Source organism: Miniopterus schreibersii (assembly GCF_964146895.1).
Source record: "Miniopterus schreibersii genome assembly, chromosome: 6".
In the NCBI taxonomy this organism is placed as follows: domain Eukaryota; kingdom Metazoa; phylum Chordata; class Mammalia; order Chiroptera; family Miniopteridae; genus Miniopterus; species Miniopterus schreibersii.
The window spans coordinates 54264400-54288066 of NC_138107.1; the positions used below are offsets into that span (position 1 = coordinate 54264400).

General features: G+C 36.2%; 1 protein-coding gene across 1 annotated transcript in view; it reads right to left on the reverse strand.

Annotated features, from left to right (window-relative positions):
* Window positions 1-3504: 3504 nt before the first annotated feature.
* Window positions 3505-23667, reverse strand: part of SEC63 (SEC63 homolog, protein translocation regulator) — a 59408-nt gene continuing 39245 nt past the window's right edge. Inside the window, exons 15-21 of the mRNA XM_081141389.1 lie at window positions 21789-21848; window positions 21113-21286; window positions 17488-17646; window positions 16840-16941; window positions 13402-13500; window positions 8388-8492; window positions 3505-4587 (exon numbers count right to left, since the gene is read on the reverse strand). Coding sequence (XP_080997515.1) covers window positions 4444-4587; window positions 8388-8492; window positions 13402-13500; window positions 16840-16941; window positions 17488-17646; window positions 21113-21286; window positions 21789-21848 — 843 coding nt within the window. The 3' untranslated portion in view covers window positions 3505-4443. The remainder of the gene's footprint in view (window positions 4588-8387; window positions 8493-13401; window positions 13501-16839; window positions 16942-17487; window positions 17647-21112; window positions 21287-21788; window positions 21849-23667) is intronic.

Sequence of the window (23667 nt, forward strand, 5' to 3'; positions counted from 1 at the left end):
GCCTTTGCTGGAAGCCAACCCAGGCCTTCTGCCCTCACCTGCCCCACTTCCATTCCATGGACAGCAGCTGCTTAGACCTCCCCTCGCCTATTAACCCCATTACCAAACCAGCTCAGTTCCATCTCCAAAAGTATCACTTTGCTCCTGGGGGCTGCTGTTGGACTAGACACAGTGAATGGCAACCCTTCGACTCCAGCAGAGTAACATCAACTGTGAACTCAAATGGCGAGTGCCAAAGGTCCAAACCTTAATTTTAGCTTAAACGTCACCACCCTATCAGTACTTCACAAGCCGCGTATCCAAATGTTTTTATCATGCATTGAAATCAGAAGGAATGTATAATGTACCAATAAATGTATTATTTATTTATAAATTACAGAAGTGTACAATTGTACAGTATGTTATGTACATTATAAAACACACAAAAATAGAAATTTTAAAGGATGAGATTAAATACAAATAACTGTTTTAACATTTTTCCAGTGGACTGATCATCTGCATGCCCCTGGGGTCCACACCCCACCTGAGACCACAGCCCTAGAGCCTGCCAATGATTGCTGTATTTGGATTGTTAGCTCAGGTTACAGAAAGTGTACAAGATCACAGCTTTTTTTTTTAGGTTTTGCAGAATAGTCCCAGCATCAGGTTTAAATATGTGAAGATGCTTGATGCTAACTTAAGTCGTATTTGGACTAATCACTACACGTAAGCTGATAAGATGTCACATTATACTTCACTGTTAAGCTGTTTCACTTTAAGGTAGGCTGTATTAGGGATTTCAAGGAGTTGAGTAAGAATATTTGGGGAGAAAAATGCTTTTAAAAAAACACAAAAATATAGGATAAGGATTTGCTTTTTTAAAGCCAACAAATAGCTAGCACCTAAAAAAATTATCCCTCTGCCTACAGTGGAAAGACTTAATATAAAAAAAAAAAAAAAAAAAAAAGGCATTCCAAACATTGGCCAGTAGCCAATGCAAAAGGTTAAAATAGATTGCCACACATCTGCCTGCACTAATACCGACGAGTCTGTAAGTACGCGAATTCCTGCTCTGGTGAGGCAGCTCACCTGGTTAGAGTGCTGTCCCGATACGCCACGGTTGCAGGGTCAGTCTCTGGTCACGGCACAAACTAGAACCAACCAATGAATATATAAATAAGTGGAACAAAAAATCGATGTTTCTCTCTCTCACTAAAATCAATCAATAAAAATTTTTTTTAAAAAGAGCACAAATTCTTTTCTTTTTATAGCCCCAGCATCCAGTCACAGACCCAGGCACATGGAAACTCAGTATCTCATGAATGATGAACAACCTCTCAAAAAATATTTGAAGTGCTAAACTACACTTGAAATATGAACTGTGCTAAAGACACTCCAGTGTCTGGTTTTGATCAGCTGAAACAAGCAACTGGATAAAGATTGTGGTCAAGAATAATATGCTCAGCCCCAGATGGGTGGCTGGTTGGTTGGAGCATCATCCCATTCACCAAAAAGGTTGCAGGTTCGATTCCTGGCCAGGACACATACCTAGGTTTCGGGTTCAAGCATACGGGAGGCAGCTGATTGATGTTTCTCTCACATCGATGTTTCTCTCCCACTTTCTCTAAAATCAATAAACATATCCTCAGGTGAGGGTTAAAAATAATAATATGTTCTGAGCCTCATTACATGCAACACTTTTCCACCCTCCCCTTTTCCACCCTCCACTTCCTCTGCTTCCACGCAGGGCCTGAGCTTGCTGCCACAGGTGGAGCAGTATAGAAGGACAGGCTGGTCCTTCTCCAGCCCCCAGCGCAAGCTGGCAGAAATACAAGAGTATTTGTTGTATTCGATGTGCTCCTTAATTTTTAAAAATTGACAAAAATTTCTAAAGGACATCTGACTTTGAGATTGAGGTATACACATAGAAGACAGTTTTATAACCCTAAAATTTACAACTGCTAGACTCTCAGTTGTGGTTTCCTCTTGGGAGAGTTATCTTTTAATAGGTACTTCACCAATTACAGAGATAAAAATATTACACAATTTAAGTAACTTAATTTCATAATGTCTCATTGTGTGTACACACTGTTTTCATCTGTGTGCTCACCTATTGTTGACAAAATGTCACTGTCTCTTGAAGGGAAAACAGAAACTACACTCAATAAGGGTTTCCATTAGATTAAATGCAAACCAGGGTAAGCTTAAGTTAGTTCTTAAATCTCAATCGAGAGAAGAAAAATGGGATGCAGAGTTGGCAGACTTGCTGGAAAGATGAGAACCATAAACTGAGGGATCAATTCTTTCACTACTGTGGTATGGAAAGAGTTTACTTCAAGTACTCATTAGAGGAAAATGTACTTATTTCATTGGGAAGTACATATAAAGGGTGGGTAAATGTAGCTTTATAGTTGTGAGTATGCAAAACAGTTTACTTATATCATTTTTAATTATTGTATTATTTCCCACATGAACCGTAAACCTACTTTTGCCCCACCCTGTATATCACACAAAGGGCAAAGGAAAACAGACTGGTGGGCTGAGGTGATGCTGTTTTTTAAAGCACTGTGGTGAGTTCTTGGGCTGTGAAATCATCCTTACTAGAGTAAAGCAGAAAGAAGCCAGTGATTTCAATGAACTTATAAAGCCTCTTTAAGAGAAAACAGCCCCTAGAATAGAAATTCCGTTCTTGGAAAGTATCATTCAAGAAAACCAGGACATATTGATGCCACACAATGTTTGGCTTGCTCACCTGCCATTCCTTCACGCCACATGTCCTCTCCAACCACCCCCTTCACTGATGCTACAGGCTGGCCTACTCCCTTCCACCACTTAGGGGACCAGCAGCTGCCTCCCCTGACACTGGAGCTTCCCAGTAAAACCTGACTCAAAAATTAAACCCACTCCTGACCTGTAAAATGAAACAAATCCTCAGTGGCGCTCCTGCCTGCCAAGGAAGGATCTCACACATTTAAAAAGAAAAACAGGTGATGGAAGTTCCAATGAAAAACTACTTTCACTGTATCATTGGAAATACTACATCCTCAATTTAGAACCAAAAAACCATTCATGTTTCTGGTAATTTTCAAATTTTATTTCCAACTACTGCAGTAACAATATCAGTGCTAATCCTGCATGGAAAGAGGACAACTTTTAAATAAACAAGGTCACAAAATTAGTACTCCAATAGTACTTTGGCCTATGAAGATTTGATAGGAGAGGATTATTAGCCAGTCCTATAATATTAGAGACTTACACTTCCTCCATACCTAGTCATAAAAATATTCATCTTACCTCAAAGATTCATCACATATACATTCCTACTCTTTATAAGCACTCTCCTTTCAGGGCACACTGGGTGAGGGGAAATTCCTCCCACTCATGGGTTTTTCTATTGTTTACAGAAACAGCAGTCACTTCAGCAGTGATGTACGATAATATAAAATTTTAGTTGAAAAATAAAACAATTATCCTTATCATATCCTTTCTCTGGGAGTAAAAAGACACACACCATTACAAACGTAAAACGAGTCAAACTTCTATTTTATTGACAGGAGTCCAAAATGAATACAAAAAATGCCTCCTTTGCATGTTATATATTTTTTTCCTTAAAAGGCTTGTGATAGAGTCAGGTAGATTAAAAGCTAAGAATGTGTTTCAGCTTTTATAGTGAACCTTTAAAAAAAGGTTTAATAACATAAGTCACCACATCAGAGAACATATGGTCCCACAATCATTTTTAGATCTATAGCTTATAAAAAGAACTAGATCCTGCATTGATCTGCTCAAATAGAGGCTTAAAAATGTTTTAAGCCATTAAAAGCCATTTTTATAATCTGTCTGATTAACTCTTGGAAATTAAGAAAGCAAAATCCCAAAATGCAGCCCTCTACATTATGTGGAATGTGAGAGAATGCCAACTTATGACCATGATAGGTAAAAATAAGAGGTTTAAAACTATAAATGGAGCTGTGATCAATAATTTTGTATCGCTGCAAAATGTCAATAAATGAATGATAGAGCTTACCAAGATTAAAACTTGAGCGGATGTTACTTAAAACATAGTTGTGATGTTTATCATACTTTAATGTTTGCTAAAACTAAAACTGAACAAATAAGTTGCTCATTTATAGACTGTTTTTCATGTACTTTTTCTTTTACTGGGACCATAAATTGATCAGATAATACAGAGCCCACACTCTGGACAGTTATAACAAAGGGTTTATTATCATTTGCAGATGAAATAAATGTACCCTCCCATACCTGAAAGGCTTTAACAAGCCTTAAGCATTGTTCAGACGATACCAAGGCACCAGCACTGCCTACGTTATATTATGCACCCATTTCCAGGAAAGAACACCTCCCTTGACAATAGTTCGGCACTGTTTCTGGTTTATTATACACTTCCAAAACAGCAAACGTTTGCGAACACGTGCAAACAGCATGGTCCGTCTGCAGCCCTGCTCAGTCGTCATCTTCCTCCTCCTCCTCCTCTTCCTCAAAGCTGTCTTCAAAGCCCTCGCTGTCCTCCTGGTCTTCGTCTCCCTCTATTGCTGTATCCCACTGTGGGTGATTTTCTGGCACAGGCTTAGCCTCATGAACTTCCAACTATAAAGAAGAATTAAATGCAGACATTAGAAATTTGAGGGTGAATAGTGGAAGATATAACTGATGAAGAAAAGGTTTTCTGTCACCAAAGCAATTACGAAGAACTATATTTTAGGGTGGTAATTCTAAATTTGCAACATTCAATGAGAAGAGACATTCATCCCAGAAACAAAAAGGTAGATCTACTAACATGTAAGTGTAGTTAAATTTCTGTTTGATAGTTTGATTTTATAGAAGCTGTCTATTCTGTGGCGTGAAAAATTAGTAATTGTGACTCTTGAGCAAGAATGAGTGATGTCTTAATGTCTTCTGCTGAGGGGGGAAAAAGCTCAAATGTGACTTTCAAAGAGGTATTTTGCAGCCTCCAGACTCAGAAAGTAAAATTCTACAGCCAAGGGAAAGAATTATGGTACCCTTGTGGGAAAAAAGGCATGCCTTTCCTGGCTCTTTACTCTGAGACTCCAGTCCACAGCGAAACAATGCTACAGTATAAGCCTCCTAAGCCAACAGAACGCTTTCATAAAAACCTGCAGTGAAACAGGAAACACTAAGGGGAGTATGGTTCAAATGATACTTACACAAAGTATATGCTCTAAAGTGCTAAAGAATAAATTAGTTTCAAAAATTAATAAACAGCATTTTTATACAACAATAATGAACTACCAGAAAGGGAAACTAAGGAATCAATCCCATTTACAATTGTATTTAAAAAAAAAAATCTAGGAATAAATTTAACCAAGGATGTAAAAGACCGGAGTCAGAAAATTATAAGGCACTCTAGAAAGAAACTGAGAAAGATACAAATGAGTGGAAGCATATACTATGTTCAGAGATAGGAAGAATTAACATCATTAAAATGTCCAGACTACCAAAAGCAATCTATAGATTCAACGCAATTCCTATCAAGATACCAATGGCATATTTCACAGAACTGGAACAAATATTCCAAAAATTTATATAGAACCACAAAAGACTCTGAATAACCACAGAAATCTTGAGAAAGAACAAAGTTGGAGAGATCACGCTACCTAACATCAAACCATACTACTGGCATAAAAACAGACATATAGATCAATGGAAAAAAATCGAGAGCCCAGAAATAAACCCATGCCTTTATGGCAATATTTGACAAAGGAGCCAAGAACATACAATGGGATAAAGATAGTCTATTCAATAAATGGTGCTGGGAAAATTGGATACATGAAAAAAAATGAAACTAGACCACCTTCTTAAACCATACACAAGAATAAACTAAAAATGGATTCAAGACTTAAATGTTAGACCTGGTTGGGTGGCTCTGTTGGTTGGGGCGTCATCCTGTACACCAAAAGGTGGTGGGTTCGATTCCTGGTGAGGGCACATACCTAGGTTGTGGTTTCGATCCCGTCAGGGCGCGTATGGAGGCAACTGATCAATGTTTCTCTCTCTCTCTCTCTCTTCCCCGCTTCCTCTCTCTAACTGTATCCTCAGGGGAGGATTTAAGAAAAAAAGACTTAAATGTTAGACTTGAAACCATAAAAATCCTAGAAGAAAACAGGCAATAAAATCTGACATTTCTCATAGCAATATATTTTTCTGATATATCTCCTCAGGCAAGGGAAGCAAAAGATAAACAAATGGGACATCAAATTTAAGGTTTTGCACAGCAAAGGAAACCATCAACAAAATGAAAAGACAACCACTGAATGGGAGAACATATCCGCCAATGATACATCTGATAAGAGGTTAATATCCAAACTTTATAAAGAACTTAGAAAACTCAACACCAAAAAACCCCCAAATAATCCAATTTTTAAAATGAGCAAAGGACCTGAATAGACTTCTCCAAAGAGGATATACAGAATAGACATATAAAAATATGCTCAACATCACTAATCATCAGAGAAATGCAAATTAAAGCCACAATGAGATATCACCACACACCCGTCAGAATGGCTGCCATCAATAAATCAATAAACAACAAGTGTTGGCAAGGATGTAAAGAAAAGCGAACCCTAGTACACTGTTGGTGAGAGTGCAGATGGTGCAGCCACTGTGGAAAGTAGCATGGAATTACCTCAAAAAATTCAAAATGGAACCACCTTATGACCCAGGGATTCCACTTCTGGGAATATATCTGAAGAAACTCAAAACACTAATTTGAAAGAATATATGCACCCCTCTGTCCATTGCAGTGTTATTACAATAGTCAAGATCTGGAAGCAGCTCAAGTGTCCAACAATAGATGAGTGGATAAAAAAGCTATGGTAATATTTACACAATGGAATACTACTCAGCCATAAAAAAGGAGGAAATCTTACCCTTTGCAACAGCATGGGTGGACCTAGAGAGCATTATGTTAAGTGAAATAAGCCAGTGAGAGAAAGACAAGTGCCATATGATTTCACTCATATGTGGTACCTAATGAACAGAATAAACTAACAAAATAGAAACAAGACTCATAAATAGAGAACAGACTGACAGCTGTCAGTGGGGAGGGAGGTTTTGGGGCTGGGTGAAAACAGTGAAGGGGTTAACCCCCCCAAAAAAAAACCTCACAGACATAGACAACAGAGAGAAAGAGGGGTGGGGGGAGGTAGAAGAGGGAATAAGGGGGATAAATGGTGACAGAAAAAGACGTGACTTGGGGTGAACACAACAATACAATATACAGATGATGTATTATAGAATTGTATGTCTGAAACCTATATAATTTTATTAACCAATGTCACCCAAATAAATTCAATAAAAAGTAAGTAAATAAGTAAAAATAAAAGAGGGAAAACGGGGACGATTATTATCATAAGTAGATTAGATATTAGATTTTCTAACACTCAGGCTCTTGGCCATGCATTCATTTATGTGTTTTTGGAGCATGTACTGTGTGAGTTGTGGACAGTGTGCTAATGGGGACAGGTCTCTGAGGAAGACAGCTTAATAAGTAGGCAGTGGGAGTGATGGGAGGAGACTAGAAAGGGCCCTTTAGGTTACCAGAAGCCTGGCAAGCAGCCCAGAGTGAGAAGCAGCCAAGGACCTCTGGGATTGTTGGAACAGCTGTCAATAAGGAAACTCCTAGTGATGGGTTCCTTTAAAGGGTGCTTTTACTCTTCTGTTTATTCTAAACAATTGTTATTACTTAGAAGTGCCTACTATGAGCTCTTAGTCTCTGTGCTAAATAAATGTTTTACATCCATTATTTTGACAATCTTGAACTTTATCTGAGCAACACCAGCTGAGAAATTTCCCCCCTCTTCTGTCTTCTGGGAAAGGGCTAAGTGTAAAGGTTCACCTGCCCTCTCAAATGCCAAGGTAGGACCCATCTCCATCTTTCCTCATGACCTCCATAAAACTTGATGACACCCTTGTTTACTCAGACCCCCTTCCTTTTGATAAAATCAACCTTTTCCCTTCTACAATAACCTAAATAAAATCAGCTCAAAAAAAAAAAAAAGAAAGAAAAATTAATAAACATGCCAACAGAATCTGTGGGAAAACATATCCTTTTCTTAAGAAAACAGAACCCCTATAAAATTATAGCACATTACAGCACATTAAAAGGTATCACTTAAGTAATTTATAGTCAAGGTACTAAATCATTACAGTAATTAATATTTAAGGTTCTAAATCATTAACACTCCTTTAACTCAACAACTTCAGTTTATTATTGAAAGACTAGTCCATCAAATGTATCATATATAAAGTATGAGATGAACTCTTTTTCCCTCTATTACTCTACATTTTAAAACTAGAAATGCTCCCCTAGAATATGGAGCACTTCTTCAAACAGACAACCATATTTACTGAAGAGTCACTATTCTTACCTTCAAAGGCTTTATCTGATCCAAACCCATATAGGAGTCTGATCTCAAAAACACTGTATACTGGTAATTTCCAGGCTTGCCTGGCGCAGGAAACTTCAGTTCTACCTAGAAGATAAAATCAGCATTTAGAACCTGTGTCTTATGGAGTGGAAAAAACACCACCTCACTCCTAAAATTCCTTCACCAGAGTAATACCTAGTTGTTTACTCAAATGACACAGGACATCCTAATAAATGTTACAAAAGTTCTAACAACAACAAATAGTATATGACATTTATGTCTTACGTTATATATACTATACAAAGGAATTAAAACTAGGCAGAATTGACAGGATATCAAGAAAGCATATTTTAAGCAACAACTTGAAGAAATGAAGTAGGGTATAAAAGTAAAATAAATTAAATGCTCAAATTAATAAAATACACTTCACCAGAAAGGTAATAATTCTTGCCAAATTTTCTTATAAGATAAATGCTTGAGATAATAGAGAAAAAAATATATATATACACACATATGTACATATATAGTCTCTGCTCCTGGTTCATGGCACAGAGCTCCTCGAACCCCTGTAACTTCCTAAGTGATAAGCGCACTAGGAGCATCTTGTTCTAATATTTGCTCTTTGACCCTGGTTCGTAAATTCTTTGGAATTTCCTGGGTGATAGGAAAGTTTTGTTTTAATGAGGTGACTCCAGGTGGGCTCCTAGATAAGAACCAGTCACCAGAAAGACCCAGCCTGATTAGAGAAACTTGAAACTTTCAGTCCCACCCAAACTGAGTTAATGATCAATCACATCTACGTGATGAAGCCTCCATAAAAGTTCCAAAGCAAGAGGAACACATGGAGGTGCTGGGAGAGGGGTATGCTCAGATAGAGCATGGGAGCTCCGAGCCCCTTCCCACATCCCTTGCCCTGTGTATCTCTTGCATATGGATGTTCATTTATATTCTTTATCAAATTCTTTTACAATAAACTGGTATATGTGTTTCCCTGAGTTCTGTGAGCCATTCTAGCAAATTATTAAACCCAAGGAGGGGGTCATGGGACCCTAATTTTTAGCCATTTGGTCAGAAATACAATTAACAACCTGAGGTTTGTGATTGGCGCCTGAAGTGAGGGAGTGGGGGATGGCAGTTTTGTGGGACTGAGCTTAACCTGTGAGATTTGACACTATCCAGGTAGAGATTGTCAGCATTTAGTTAAACTGTAGGAGACTCAGAGGTATGACAGAGAATTGCTTGGTGTGGGGATGAAAACCAACACATCTGTGAGGTTGCTAGTAATGTGATTAAGTAAAGGATAAACACAGGAGAAGTTGTGTTTTTCCTTTACAAATGCCCAATGCCTTAAAAGGTAAAGAAGATACTTTATTTCCTACCAAATCATAAACTTTAAATACAGAGTTACAAAGTCTTAGAAGTTTCAATTCTACTTGGACAAAGGAAGAATAAATGTTTAAGATGACATTCAGAATTTCTGGTGATATGCCTCCAATCTCCAAAATTCAGATTTTGTAGGCAAGATTATATATTAAAATATGCCATTAAGCCCTGGTTGGGTAGTTCAGTTGGTTAGAGCATAGTGCTGATACATCAAGGTTGAGGGTTCTATCCCCAGTCAGGGCACACGCAAGAAATGAATGCATAAATAAGTGGAACAACAAATCAATGTTTCTCTCTCTTGCTAAAAATCAATTTAAAAATTATTTTTAAAAATTCTTAAAATATGCCATTAAAACAAGCTAGAAAAAAATCATGGGAGAATCTTCTCTTTAAAAATTGATCTCACAGTTTGGCCTTTCTAACTATAACACAAAACCTAAAAATCATAAAAGAAAAATTAATCACATTATTAAAAAACTCCAAATAGCCCGGCCGGGCGTGGCTCAGCGGTTGAGCATCAACTTGGGATCCAGGCGGTTGGGGTTCGATTCCCGGTCAGGGCACATGCCCGGGTTGCGGGCTAGATCAATGACTCTCTCATCATTGATGTTTCTATCTCTCTCTCCCTCTCCTTTCCTCTCTCTGAAATCAATAAAGATATATTTTTTTAAAAATAAAATAAAATAAATAAAAACTCCAAATAAATAAATGGATAAATATTTATATTTTTGCTTGTAAAAACCAAACAACCTTAATAGTAAAACATATGGGGGAGAAATATTTGCAATACATATAACAGAGGGCTGATTTCATAATATTAAAAAAAAACACAATTAAAAGACAAACAACCCAGTAAAAATGAACAATGGTTACAAACAGATACAAAAAGAAATACAATTTAAAAAAACACAGTGAATTTCAATCTTCAGTTTCACTCTTAAGAGAAATCCAAGTTAAAACTACACTGAATACAACTAGCATAGTAAAAACTGATGCAGGCAGGAATCACCAATGTATGCTAAAGTGAGTAAGAGACTGTGGAAGATCAGGAGAGTCACATAGTGCCCAAGTATCACCCCACAGATTAGAAGAAAAAAAACAAAAAACAGCTTTTACAAGAGGGAAAAGCTTTAACTAAATGATCAACCGTAATATCAGGAATGTGGGGTGAACTGATATACTGTGTCCCTAAAGTGATGCACTAAGGTTACAGCACCTGAGTAATATTTTTGCCAAAAATATTTAAGCTGAATATAATCATGAGTAACCAATGAGAAAAATTCAAATTAAGGAATATTCCATAAAATACCTTGCCCGGACTCTTCAAAAATGGCATGAAAAATTAAAAAAGGCAAAGGCCAAGGAAGAGTTCTAAAGAGTGGCAACCAAATGCATTGTGTGATTCCTGACTGGATCCTGAATTTAAAGACAAGACAAAACAAAAACTGTAACAGATATTAGTGAAATATTTGAGAAAATTTGAAAATACACTGCATATTAGACAAATACCACCATATCAATGTTAAATTTCCTGAATATAATAATGTTACTGTGCTTATGTAGGAGAAGGCCCTTGATATTAGGAGATACACGTTCCAGTACTGAGGGGTATAATATCATGAGGTCTGCAAGTACCTAAAGTGGGTCAGAAGGGAGAAATACACACACACGTGTATTTTCTGTGAGTAAACATACACAGAAAGATATAAAACGTGGAAAAATGTTATCAATTAGTCAATGTACATAAAGATTCTATGAGGTTCATAACACTCTGCTTACAACATTTTTATAGATTTAATGTTTTCAAAATAAAAAATCAGAAAGAAAAAAATAACAGAGAGGCCATTTTTTACCATTCTGATAAGCAATGACATTCAAAATGCCTGGCACACTGAGAGGCAATGGGCATACTTAAACATTCATTCTCCCTACAGGGAAATAAATACCTAGGAGTATCTATCAAAATTAGGAATGTACAGAGCCTCTGGTTCATTCATTGTACCTCTATAAACTCATCCCATAGAAATGTTTGCACAAGGACAAAAGGACATATAGGTTATTTATTGTGGGAAAAGACAAGAAACTGATAAATAACAAAGTGCTAAATTAATAAATAAAAATCCACACAAAAAGAGTATCATGCAGCTTTAAAAATGATTGAGGAAGCTTTTTTTATACTAACGTGGAACAAATTCCATGTTATATCACTAAGAGAAAAAAAGGTAAGGTGCACAATATGGTGTACGCTACTTTTGTGTAAAACTGGGAAAAATACACATATGTATTTGCTTATAATTTACATACAATGTCACATGAAGAATAAAAATTTGGTAACAATGATGGTCTCCAGGAAGGAAAACCAGTGAGAGACAGAGCTGCAAGATGTTTCACTGTGTACACTTTTGTATATCTTCTGAAATACTAACTAGGTGAATGTATTATTTATTCAAAAATAGGTGAAATTGCCCTAGCCAGTTTGGCTCAGCGGTTAGTGTCAGCCTTCAGACTGAAGGGTCTTGGCTTGATTCCCAGCCCTAGTTGGGGCACATGTGGGAGGCAATCAATCAATGTGTCTCTCACATCAATGTTTCTCTCTCTCTCCCTTCCACTCTTGCTGAAAAGCAATGGAAAAAATATCCTCAGGTGAGGATTCTTTTTTAAAAATAAGAAAGTAAAATTTATATTTTAAAAAATTGCTTAGTCAAAGAAGTACCCTTAAGTTAGTTCTACCTCTAAGTGTCAAATAATCAAACTACATCATACATTTATATTGGCTACAAAGGGGGGAAAACTCTCTGGATTAAAAATTAGTATCATAAAACTATCTCAAAATTCAAAAGCCTTGTTCTTGTCCAACTCCAAGCAGACAGAACCTTCTTCCTAGAAAAGTAACATAAAAAAAAATCAAGAAAAACAAAAAATAGAAAAGACTTCCCAAGGGGTAAAATATGTTCATCACAATGCTACAGTAAATAGTGATGTCATTTACAGTGGACAATGCCACATAATAAAAATTCCATGCTAAAAATCTAATCAACCATTCTTACATTTGTTTTTAAGGAGAAAAGGATATATCTTAGCACTAATTCAATGAGAATAAAAATCATACATTTTTGTACGATATAATTAAATTCTAGAGAAGGAAAGGCATATGTTCTTAGACACTAACAGTGAAAACGTCCAAAAATAAGTTGAGAACAAGTTTTTAAAAGACTGACCAAGTTGCCTACCTTTAGCAATTCAAACTTTATAAATTTCAAATGAGCTTTCCCCAAGACACATCAGAAAACAGTTATAGCCTGGCAGTTGAGCATCAACCTAGGATCCAGGAGATCACGGTTCGATTCCCAGTCAGGGCACATGCCCGGGTTGCAGGCTTGATCCCCAGTTGGGGCGTGCAGGAGGCGGCCAATCAATGACAATTCTCTCATCATTGATGTTTCTATCTCTCTCTCTCCCCCGCTCTCTGAAATCAATGAAGATATATTTTTAAAAAAAAAAAGTTATAAATGTCTTAAAATGCAATAAACCAAATATGATCAACTATTTTCTAAAAAAGATTTTATGAAGCAGCATGATGACAAGATGCTATACATTTGTGAAAATTGAAATACTGTTGTTGGATAATTACCTCTTCTGTATCTTTTAGTGTACACACATGATATGGCATAGATATTAATGTCTGCTCTTTCCTATCTGCGATATAAAGCCACCACCATTCTTGTTTTTCCTGCAAAGGAAAAAGAAAGTACAAAAAATCACAAAGAACTAGAGAAACAGAGTTTTGCCTTGTTTCACTTGAGAGATATTGTCCTTGTTTTATTCTTTGCTGTAATGTACAAAACAGATATATAATAAATATTGACTGAACAAATTTTTCTTATCCATTTGTAGATCTAGTCTCCAAAAGAATTTTGTATTTAAGTTTGAGGTTTCAAATGGCCCTTTAGGCCCTATTGATGGGATTCTGTATTAAAAACTCCTGATTAACTTTTAAAAAACTTAAAAAGCAAAAGATATTCTAAAAAAAAGAACAGTATAAACTATTACAATGTCATCTAGCAAATAATCTTAGTACTTTGAGCTAGTAATAAGCAAAAGTCAGAAGTAAGTAGGAGTGGAAGAGACTTGGGCAACCAAATGAGAAATCAATAAATTAAAAATACATTACTCATAAAAGACCATCTTGAAATCTACGAGCCTATTTTATACCTTTCACTGAACATGATTTTAATATTAATAAGTTGAGCATTTTTAGTTGTACTTCAAAAAGGTTAGGAACAGAAAAGGAGCTGAGTAAAAAAGAAAACCTGCCACCAGAACTGCACAGCAGAGACAGCAGAGAAAACTGACAGACAGAAAACAAACAAAAAAAATTAGGAGACGAGCAGCTGTCTGGACGCATCAAACTCCAGTCTGCTCGGTGACCATCACTATATTACAGCACATCAGTAATTGTTTAGTCATCTGCTTAGGAAAGATATCTTTCTAAAATGGCTTAAAAAATGTTTTGGAGCCAAGAAGATAATAAACTCAAGGATATTCTAAATACTCAACCAAAACAACACCAGACTATTCTAAATTCTCAATTATCCAAAAGAAGGTTTAAAAAAAGTACATTTTACTTAAGTTTTGTAGGGGAAATGTTTGTGTTTTTAAGCCAGAATCACTTTCTTTCTATTTTATTTTAACCGTAAGACATTAAAACTTGGTTTATTATCTCTCCAATAATGCTACACTAAATTCAACTAAAAGCTCTTTTGTTTAAATGACTTAAACAACAAAGCAATGCAACATTAATAAGCAGAATAAATAAATCACAAATGCACGATTAAGCCAACTTCAGCTTCACCCAAGGGTTAGGACCACAACAGGTATATGTGTACATATGTAAGTTTCTCTGTGTGTTTTACACACACAAAGTAGGTAAAAACATAATAGACTCAAAGTGGAGTATTAATACCTGGGCTCTGTGTGTCACAGAGTCTGTTGCAACTACTCAACAATGCCATCATAGTGTGACAAGAATGAGTGTGGCTGTGTTCCAATAAAACATTTACAATAAAACTTTATTCACAAGAACGGGCAGAGAAGCAGATTTGTCTGCAGGCTGCAGTTTGCCAATGATGTTTTAAAGCCACACAGACATGGATTATTTCCTTCTCTAACCATCGCTTTTCTTCTCTGTTAAATGATAAGTGCCTACCTCAGGCTGTATAATAAAGGTGAACTGAGATAATACAAGTAAAATATGTTAGAATGTCTAGCAAATAGACTGCAATAAATAAGTTATGATTATAAATGAAATGAGGTAAGGGCCTCTACTATTTAAGTAGTTCTGACATTTCATCGTCAGAAGTATCACCAACAGAACATGCATGTAACACAAGAAGCACAGGGATATGTTCAGAATGTGCATTTCTTCTTTATCTCTCACTTGGAGAATGCCTCTCCCTTTCCTTTCCCAGGCTACTTGATTAAAATGAGATGCATAAGTATTCATTACAGAATATTTATTAAGAAGCATGTGAATATCAATCTATGGCATGGCACCTGTGCCTAGACTCTAATGCACATGGTGAAAGTGGAAAAGATGCTCTACCGTGAGTTATTTGCACTTTAAACAAAATTGTTTTTCTGTTGTGTGTGATTCCCAAAAATTCTTAACATATTAAATATAATAAATGAGTTTCGATAACATGTAAGTCAATTATTTGCATAAATCTTTAAGTGGGTAGTGTGGTAGTTAGGGTAGCTGGTAGGTACATGGGAAGGTAGACAGGTAGATGGTAGGAAAGTCCTAAATAAATTTTATCTGATAAATGGTACTTTGAGATGCTTAACATGCAAATACAGATTAAGTCAGAAAAAGGTATTTTTACTGCTGCAATGTCGTAAGAAAGTAAATGACTATTTTGCCTATTAACTAAGCATGATCTAAAATGAAACTGTTACAAGGATAAAAATTATGCAGCTTATAGAATCCCATGGCACTTTTAAAAACCAATCACTGAGTGGAATTTATTCACTTGATTTCGGGAGCCTTGTGGTTGGCAGACTACCAGTACAATGGGCAAATTGCCCCTAACAGATGGGCTAATGCTCAGGACATGCCAGAAGATCGGCGTGAGCATTAAGATGAAATCCTGAGTTGATGTCTCTCCAAGTCACAACAAAAGTGTGTGCAGAGCCACTCATTTATTAGTAGGAAAGCCAAATTACTTAGGAATTAGCTTTCAGCAGCCCCCAGCAACTCTGGATTGACATTCTAGAGCAGAAAGCAGATTTAGACATGAAATCACCTGCCAAACATGAGTGGTAAACAGAAGGTTCTGTGGCAAAGCTGTAAGGCAGTCTGTGGAAGAGCTTCCCTGAACGGAGGCAACCGGTTCTTGACCTCTAGCCATAGACAGAATCATCCACAAAAGTAAAATGTCAAGCAAATCCCAAATTCATTTGAAAGACAAATACAGCCTATCAAAGAGATCAAAAGTGAGTAGACCACAAACACAAAGTAAACAAGGACAAGGGAACAAATAGCACTGCAGTGACCTGTCCTGAGCTAGGAACTCAGCCATGCTCAGCTCTTACTGAACTTAGGCTGGCCCCACAGCTGCCATAGACTGGGGCAATTACTGGGACCAGAGAGAGTTTAGTGGCTCCAGGTGGCCTCAGAGAAAGCCCATGGAAAAAATTTAAGAACTTTCTAACCTATTTAAAACTTGACAGAAGTGAAAGATTCACAATAGCCACATAGAGACAAAATACGTATTTGTATGATTAGCTGCCTGAACTGCTAGCAAGAAATCCTCATAAAGCACAACCCTTAGTAATCTAGGCAGACAAAAGATACAGCACAGAAAGCCACAAAAATTCTTAAAAAGTTAATCCTCTTTTTCCATACATAATTCATATTTAAATCTCTCCTTCAGAAATGTGGCCTATCAAGAACAGATCACATTTAGCACATGTGAGCCAGTACCCACCACAAAGAGATAAATGGCGATTGAGAAATATCTGAAGAGAAAGTGAATGGAGTAAGAAAAACACTAGGCCATGTATAACTCACCTCGGGAAAGTAAAGACTATAAACAGGATGTGTTATCTTTGATTTGGTTTCCAGCAAAGCTCTCTCCTTTCTCTGTATACTTTGTTGTAATTCTTGCCACTCCTAGTAAAATAAAAATGGAATATTTGAAATCAAGTATGTTTTCAACCATTGTGAGGAGTTTCCATCTTCTGCTAGCTATTATTCCTAATAATGCTAAGTTAAGTCCCACAAATCTGATCATTTCCCTGCTCAAAACTTACACTTCTTTCCATGAATCAAATCTTACCTGTGACATTGAACTTTTGAGAGACTCTTCCAAGTAAACTGCTACCTAGTTCACTACCCACTTTTCTTTCCTCACACTTCCAGAATCATCTCCAGCACTGAAAAGTGCTTAAGAGACCAAACTGACCTCACCTCAGACCTAGGTCTTAATCTACTTAGCAATTTAAGCTTTAAGAAAATTAGGATTTCCAATCCTTGTTAGAAACTATTTTTCTTTGTAACTCTGACCACTATTCCTCAAAAATAATCTTACAAAGCAATATAGGGTTATAAAATGTACTAGAAGCAAACTGACAAGCAAAGAAGTAAGCAAGCAAGCGAACAAGACCAAGCACAAAACCATCGCCAGAGGCCCCGGCCCCTCTCAGACCCCAGCCTTACTGCCTCGTCATCTTTGCTCTGCTTCTCATCGTGCTCCCTGTCGGAGTCCCTGTCGCTGCCGTCCTCTCTCTCACTCTGCGAGTCTCTATTGGTTTCTTCTTCTTCAGAGTCACTGCCTTTATCAGACACCTCTTCTTCCTCTTCCTTCACTGCAGCTTCCTAAAAGGGAAAAGCAACCACGAAAGCTCTGAGTATGTATCTCAATGGCTGTACCACTCTGAGTCCCTGAAGCTCACTTATTCAAACTAGCTCAAATCACAGTTTCGCTACTTACACAGAATTTTAGAGAATTACAAACATTCTTAAACATGTTGAAGTATGCAGTAGTCAGACTGAAGGCTTTAACATTCGGCTTATCTATTCACTTATTCGTTCTTCATAGTTTGTAAAATAAAACTATTTTATTCCTATTTGCAAAGTATACTACCACAACGGCTAAGATGGCTCATACTTCAAAAACATATATCATGCAATACATTTTATTTGAGGAGAGGAAATTGGAAGTTTATAGAAAAGTACTAAAAACTTTGGGGAGTTTAATATTATCTTCTATAATTGATAAAGTACAATGCAGTAAGGAAAGCCAATATTCCAAACAAAATACTTATTAATCTATTTCAAGAAGAAAAAGAACAGCAAATTAAATGCAAAGAAAGTAGAAATAAAACAGACCAGAAATTAAAAAGAAAGCAGATATATAAAAGAGAAATCCAAACAAACCTAAAAGTTGGTTCTTTGAAAAGATTAATAAAATTGGTAAGTGTTATTAGGCAAGACTAACTGACTAGAGGGAAAAAAGATACAGAATACAAATTACCAACATTAGGAATAAAAGAGATAACTATAGGTCAAAAAAAACATTAAAAATAAAGGATATTATCAATAGCTTTATGTCAATCTAGTTGATAACTCAAGAAGAAATGGACAAATTCCTTGAAAAAAACAATTATGAAAAATGATATAAGAAAAAAGGTAGAATATGTTGAGGATAAGAACTCTACAACTAAACCCTTTTTAAAACCTCTAAGCCCAGATGACTTCTCTAGATAATTCTTCCAAATAAGAAACAAATCCAATCTCACAGCATAAACCCAATACAAAACATGTCAAGTATATTACAAGAAAGGAGAATGACAAACCAATATTCTCTCATAAAAACAGATTTAGGAATCCTAAACAAGTATTATCAAATCCAGATAAATATAAAAAAGGATACTACATTATGACAAATGAGATTTGTTCCAGTAATGCAATGATTGTTTAAAATTTTTTAACACATCAATATAATTCACCACATTAACAGAAAAGAGAAAAATCATAGAATCGTCTCATTAGATGAAGAAAAAGCATTTAATAAAATTCAGTACCTGTTCATAGGAATTCTCAGCATGGGAATACAGGGGAACACTTCCTTAAACTGATAAAGAATATCTACAAAAACCCTAGAGCTAACATCATACTTAATAGTAAAATGACGTTTGCTCCTCCCTGAGATCAATAAGATAGGTAACTACCATCTTCACTTCTAATTAACATTACACTGAAAGTATAGCCAGTATATTAAGAGGGAAAGGAAAAAGAGCATAAAGATTTTAAAAAAAAAAAAGCTAAACTGTCTTTATTCCCAGATGGCATAATTGTGTATGTAGAAAATCTTTTTTAAAATATCTACAAATGATTAGAATTATTGTGAATTCACCAAGACTCCTTGATACAAGATCAATATTTAGAAAGCAACTGTATTTCTATACATCAGCAACTGACATTACAGAATGATTTTCTTTTAATGTTATTTGAAGCACGAGCACCAAAAAGCATCTGATACATAGGAGTAAATCTAATGCAAGATGTGCCATAGCTCTGCCACTGGAAATTACCACAAACTCATGAGAAAAAGTTAGGGAAGAACCAAATTAATAAAGATAAACCATGATTATGAATAAAAAGATTCAGTATTGTTAACATGTGAAGTCTCCCCATATTGAACCATAGATTCAATGCAATACCAGTCTAAATCCGAGCAGCTTTTTTTGGCAAAAATTGTCAAGCTTATTCTAAAAATTTAGCTGGAAATGCAAAGGACCTACATAGTCAAGAACATTTTGAAGAAATGAAGTAAGAGTCTGAGGATTTATACTACCATATTTCAAGACTTAGCATAAAGCCACCATAATTAAGACAGTGTGGTGTTGTCACAAGAATAGACAACCAATGCAATGAGTAGAGTTCATAAACAGATCTGCACATACAGTTATAATCACTTGTTTTTCAACAAATGACCATTGCAATTCAGACAGGAAACGATCATCTTTTCAACAAATGGTGCTAGAATAACTGGTCCATAATCCCTCTCTCGCAATACTCACCAAAATTAATTCAAGATGTATCATAGTGCTAAATATAACAAAAGACTACTACTTAAAAGAAAACAGAAAAATGTCTCTATGTCCTTAGGATAGGCAGAGATGTCTTAAAAAGGACAAAAGAAGTAACCATAACAGAATGATGAAATAGACGTCATTAAAATTAAGAAACACTTGCCCGGCTGGGCATGGCTCAGCAGTTGAGCATCGACCTACGATCCAGGAAATCGCGGTTCAATTCCAGGTCGGGGAACATGCCAGGGTCTGCGGGCTCAATCCCTGGTCAGGGGCGTGCAGGAGGCAGCCGATCAATGATGACTCGCTCATCATTGGTGTGTCTATCTCTCTCTCTCTCCCTCTCCCTTCCTCTCTCTGAAATCAATAAAGATATATTTTAAAAAATAATAAAAATTAAAATTTTTTAAAACATTAAGAAATACCAAAAGCCACCATGAAGACTCATAAGGACTCATATCCACCAAAAAGGACTCATATCCAGAACCTAGAAAGGAATAATACCACTCAAGTCCATAAAACAACCCACAGGAAAAGAGGACAGCCAAATGACCAGTAAGCTATGAACAGGTGCTTATTACCATTAATCAGGCAAATACAAATAAAAACCACACACAGAGATACAGCAACAGATCTACCACAGTGGCTAAAACTTAAAAAGGCTGGTAAAACCAATACTGGTGAGGATGTGGAACAAGTGGACTCATAACTGCTGGCAGGAGCAAAAAGTGGTACAACTTTGGAAAACGGGCTCTTTCAACGGGTTAAACATACACTCATTTTATGACCCAGTAAGCCCCCTGCTAGGTACATACCCAAGAAAAATGTCCACAAAATGAAATGTGCAAGAATAAGCATACCACCTTTATTCACAACTGGCAAAAACTAGAAACACACACACACACACACAAGAATGAACTGCTGCTACACACAATACAAATGAGTATCATAAACATGATGCTTAATCTAGCAGCCAAACATAATTCTACTTACCTGAAGCTTAAGAACAGGCAACACTAATCTATGGTAATAACAGAACTGGGGGAGGGTAAGGAGGTAGATGGTCACTGACTGAAAATGGGCACGAGGGAGCTTTCAAGAGTGCTGGTAAGGTTTTATATCTTGGTATGGGTATCATGAGTACATTCATGTGTAAAACTTCAGGAGTTGTACACATAAGATTTGAACATTTTAGTGTGTGTTATACCTCAATAAAGATAATCATATAATAACAGTAATAAACTTACACTCCCAATGACTCCATTTGCTTGCTTTTGTTTCTGTTGCTTTGATTGTGATAAGGGCACAGGTGTAGGCTTTTTTTTAATAGTTTTCTTTTTTTTTGATTTAGTGGTTTTCTTAGGTCCTTTACTCTTCTGTTGCCATCCTCCTTTTGTCCTGTTCTTGTTAGTGTCCCCTTGCTGTAAATCACAACATACATACACACTCAGAAATTATAGCAATAGTTTCATTTGGGAGTCATAGTAATTTTGTTGTTGTTGTTATTAATCCTCACCTGAGGACATTTTTTTCCACTGCTTTTCAGACAGAGTGGAAGGGAGGGAGGGAGGGGAAGATGGAGGGGGAGTGAGAGAAAGAGAGAGAGAGAGAAGCATCGATGTGAGAGAAACACATCGACTGGGTGCCTCTAGCACGTGCCCTGACCAGGGGTGGGGAACAAACCACAACCCAGGTATGTGCCCTTGACAGGGAACTGAACCCTCGAACCCTCCGGTGCGAGGGCTGATGCTAACTACTGAGCCACACCGGCCAGGGTAGTCATTGCAATTTTTAGATGGGAATGGCTAAACTAAATGTTTTCATAAACTGAATGATTCTCCCACAGGAATGTAAATAAGTCAGAAAATGAAGCAAAACATTTCTATCACCAGGAAAGGTAGGTGAGAAAACTCAGAGTTTTACCATATCTTCTGTGGGCTGTTCCTCTGCAGCACAGATAGACTGCTCCTTTTCAAATACTTCCTAGAGGGAGCAAGAAGAAAAATATAAAGTCTGTCAAGCTGTATTCATTCATCTTTCAGATAAGCAAAACAATCTTTCAAAATATATTACCAGTAAGTTTTAAAATTGGTGACAATGGGTAAGAAGACAGGAGACTTAGCAATCACTAAATGATAAATGTGTGCCAATTTAGCAATTACTAAATGACACTTCAGACATTGCCTTCTGAAATATCTCACATCTGCCTTGAATATTTTTTAAAAGTACACTCCACTGAAATTTATAAATGCAATGACTTAAGATATGTAAACTCATTATAAACTCAAAAATATTTTAGTTTAAATTTTCGCTTTTATTCTAATAGTAATCAGACATGATTATTTTAATATGAAAATCTGAATGTATTACACTATTTTCTAACATGAAAACTTCATAGTTTATTCACTGTCAGTGATACTGCTTATTGGACCTATAACTAAGAAGTGGAACACCAAGAAAATCCACATACCCTAAAGACATCCATCCACCATACAATCCATTTAGAATCAGTATATTTAGCATTTAAATTCCAGTATGAATCTACATGAGAAGATGACAACAAGTGATGTGGATTGTTTAATAAACTCCTTGGAATTAGTAAAGCTAACAAGTAAAAACAATGACAACTGTTAGGCTCTAAACTGTTAGCCTAATTCAAGGGTCAGCAAACTATGTTCAACTGCCTGCTTTTTAAACAGTTTTATTGGAACACAATCATGCCCATTTGTGAGTTCAGTAGTTGCTACAGAGACTACATGGCCTATAACACCAAAAATATTTACTAACTGGACAGAAAGATTTGCCTAATTCTATCATCTCTGCTTCATTTCTTCACTTATTACTGGGTTCTAACTGAAGTACAGTTCACAAAAGAACTGAACAAGAAATACTTGATTCTTTCCCTTCCTCCAGAGCAGTTTTGGTTTTTTTTCTTCTGTCAATTACTCCAGGTATCAACAGCCCATTTCATTGTTCATTTTTCAGGCTGGAAATTCCAAAGCATGTAGGTAGTATAAGTTTGGATTCTAAACCCAATCCTGACCACTGGCTTATAGTTTCCTCTTCTCCCAGGAAGCACCTCTCATCCACAGTCTATGACACAAATGCTTGCCTGCCACTTGCTACCATAAAATTAACATTTTTTTATTTGATATATCCTACAGCAAAAGATGCTTTTCCTACCAGAGGCTTTAGACATAGGGTTTAAATGCAGCATATGTTTCCTGCAGATGCTCACAGACCCAGAGCAGAACAGCTAAAATCCACCTCTAGTTGAATAAACTGAGTTGAAATTACTATAGACTATTAAAAATAAGTTACAACTAGAGTTGTAACTTGGAAAGTAATATAAACATAATAGAAACTGTGAAAAACAAGATGCAGGAAACATATACAATATGATCAGATTTAAAAAAGAATGAGAAAAATACCAGTATAGATGTCTATGCATATACATATACACTGTCAAGGTCCAAATAGTAAACACAACCAATGGAGAAACATAAGACAGGATATACACAAGACTGAATTCTGGTCAATGGGCACTGACAAGGGGTTTCCTGAGGGAGGTAAGTAAGAGAAGGGATCCATGATAAAAACATCATTTAACTCTGGATAGTCATGTATTAGGATATCTAAAGAGGTGAGCTTCAAAACTGATAATCTCAGAATGGTAAGATTTTAGAAAATGTTAATTTCTTCCTATACTTTTTTGCATTGCCTGAATTTTTTCTCATATAGTACAAATTTTTCACATTAGAAAAAAGTTATTTTCATTAGAATTTTTTAATTTTTTAAATAA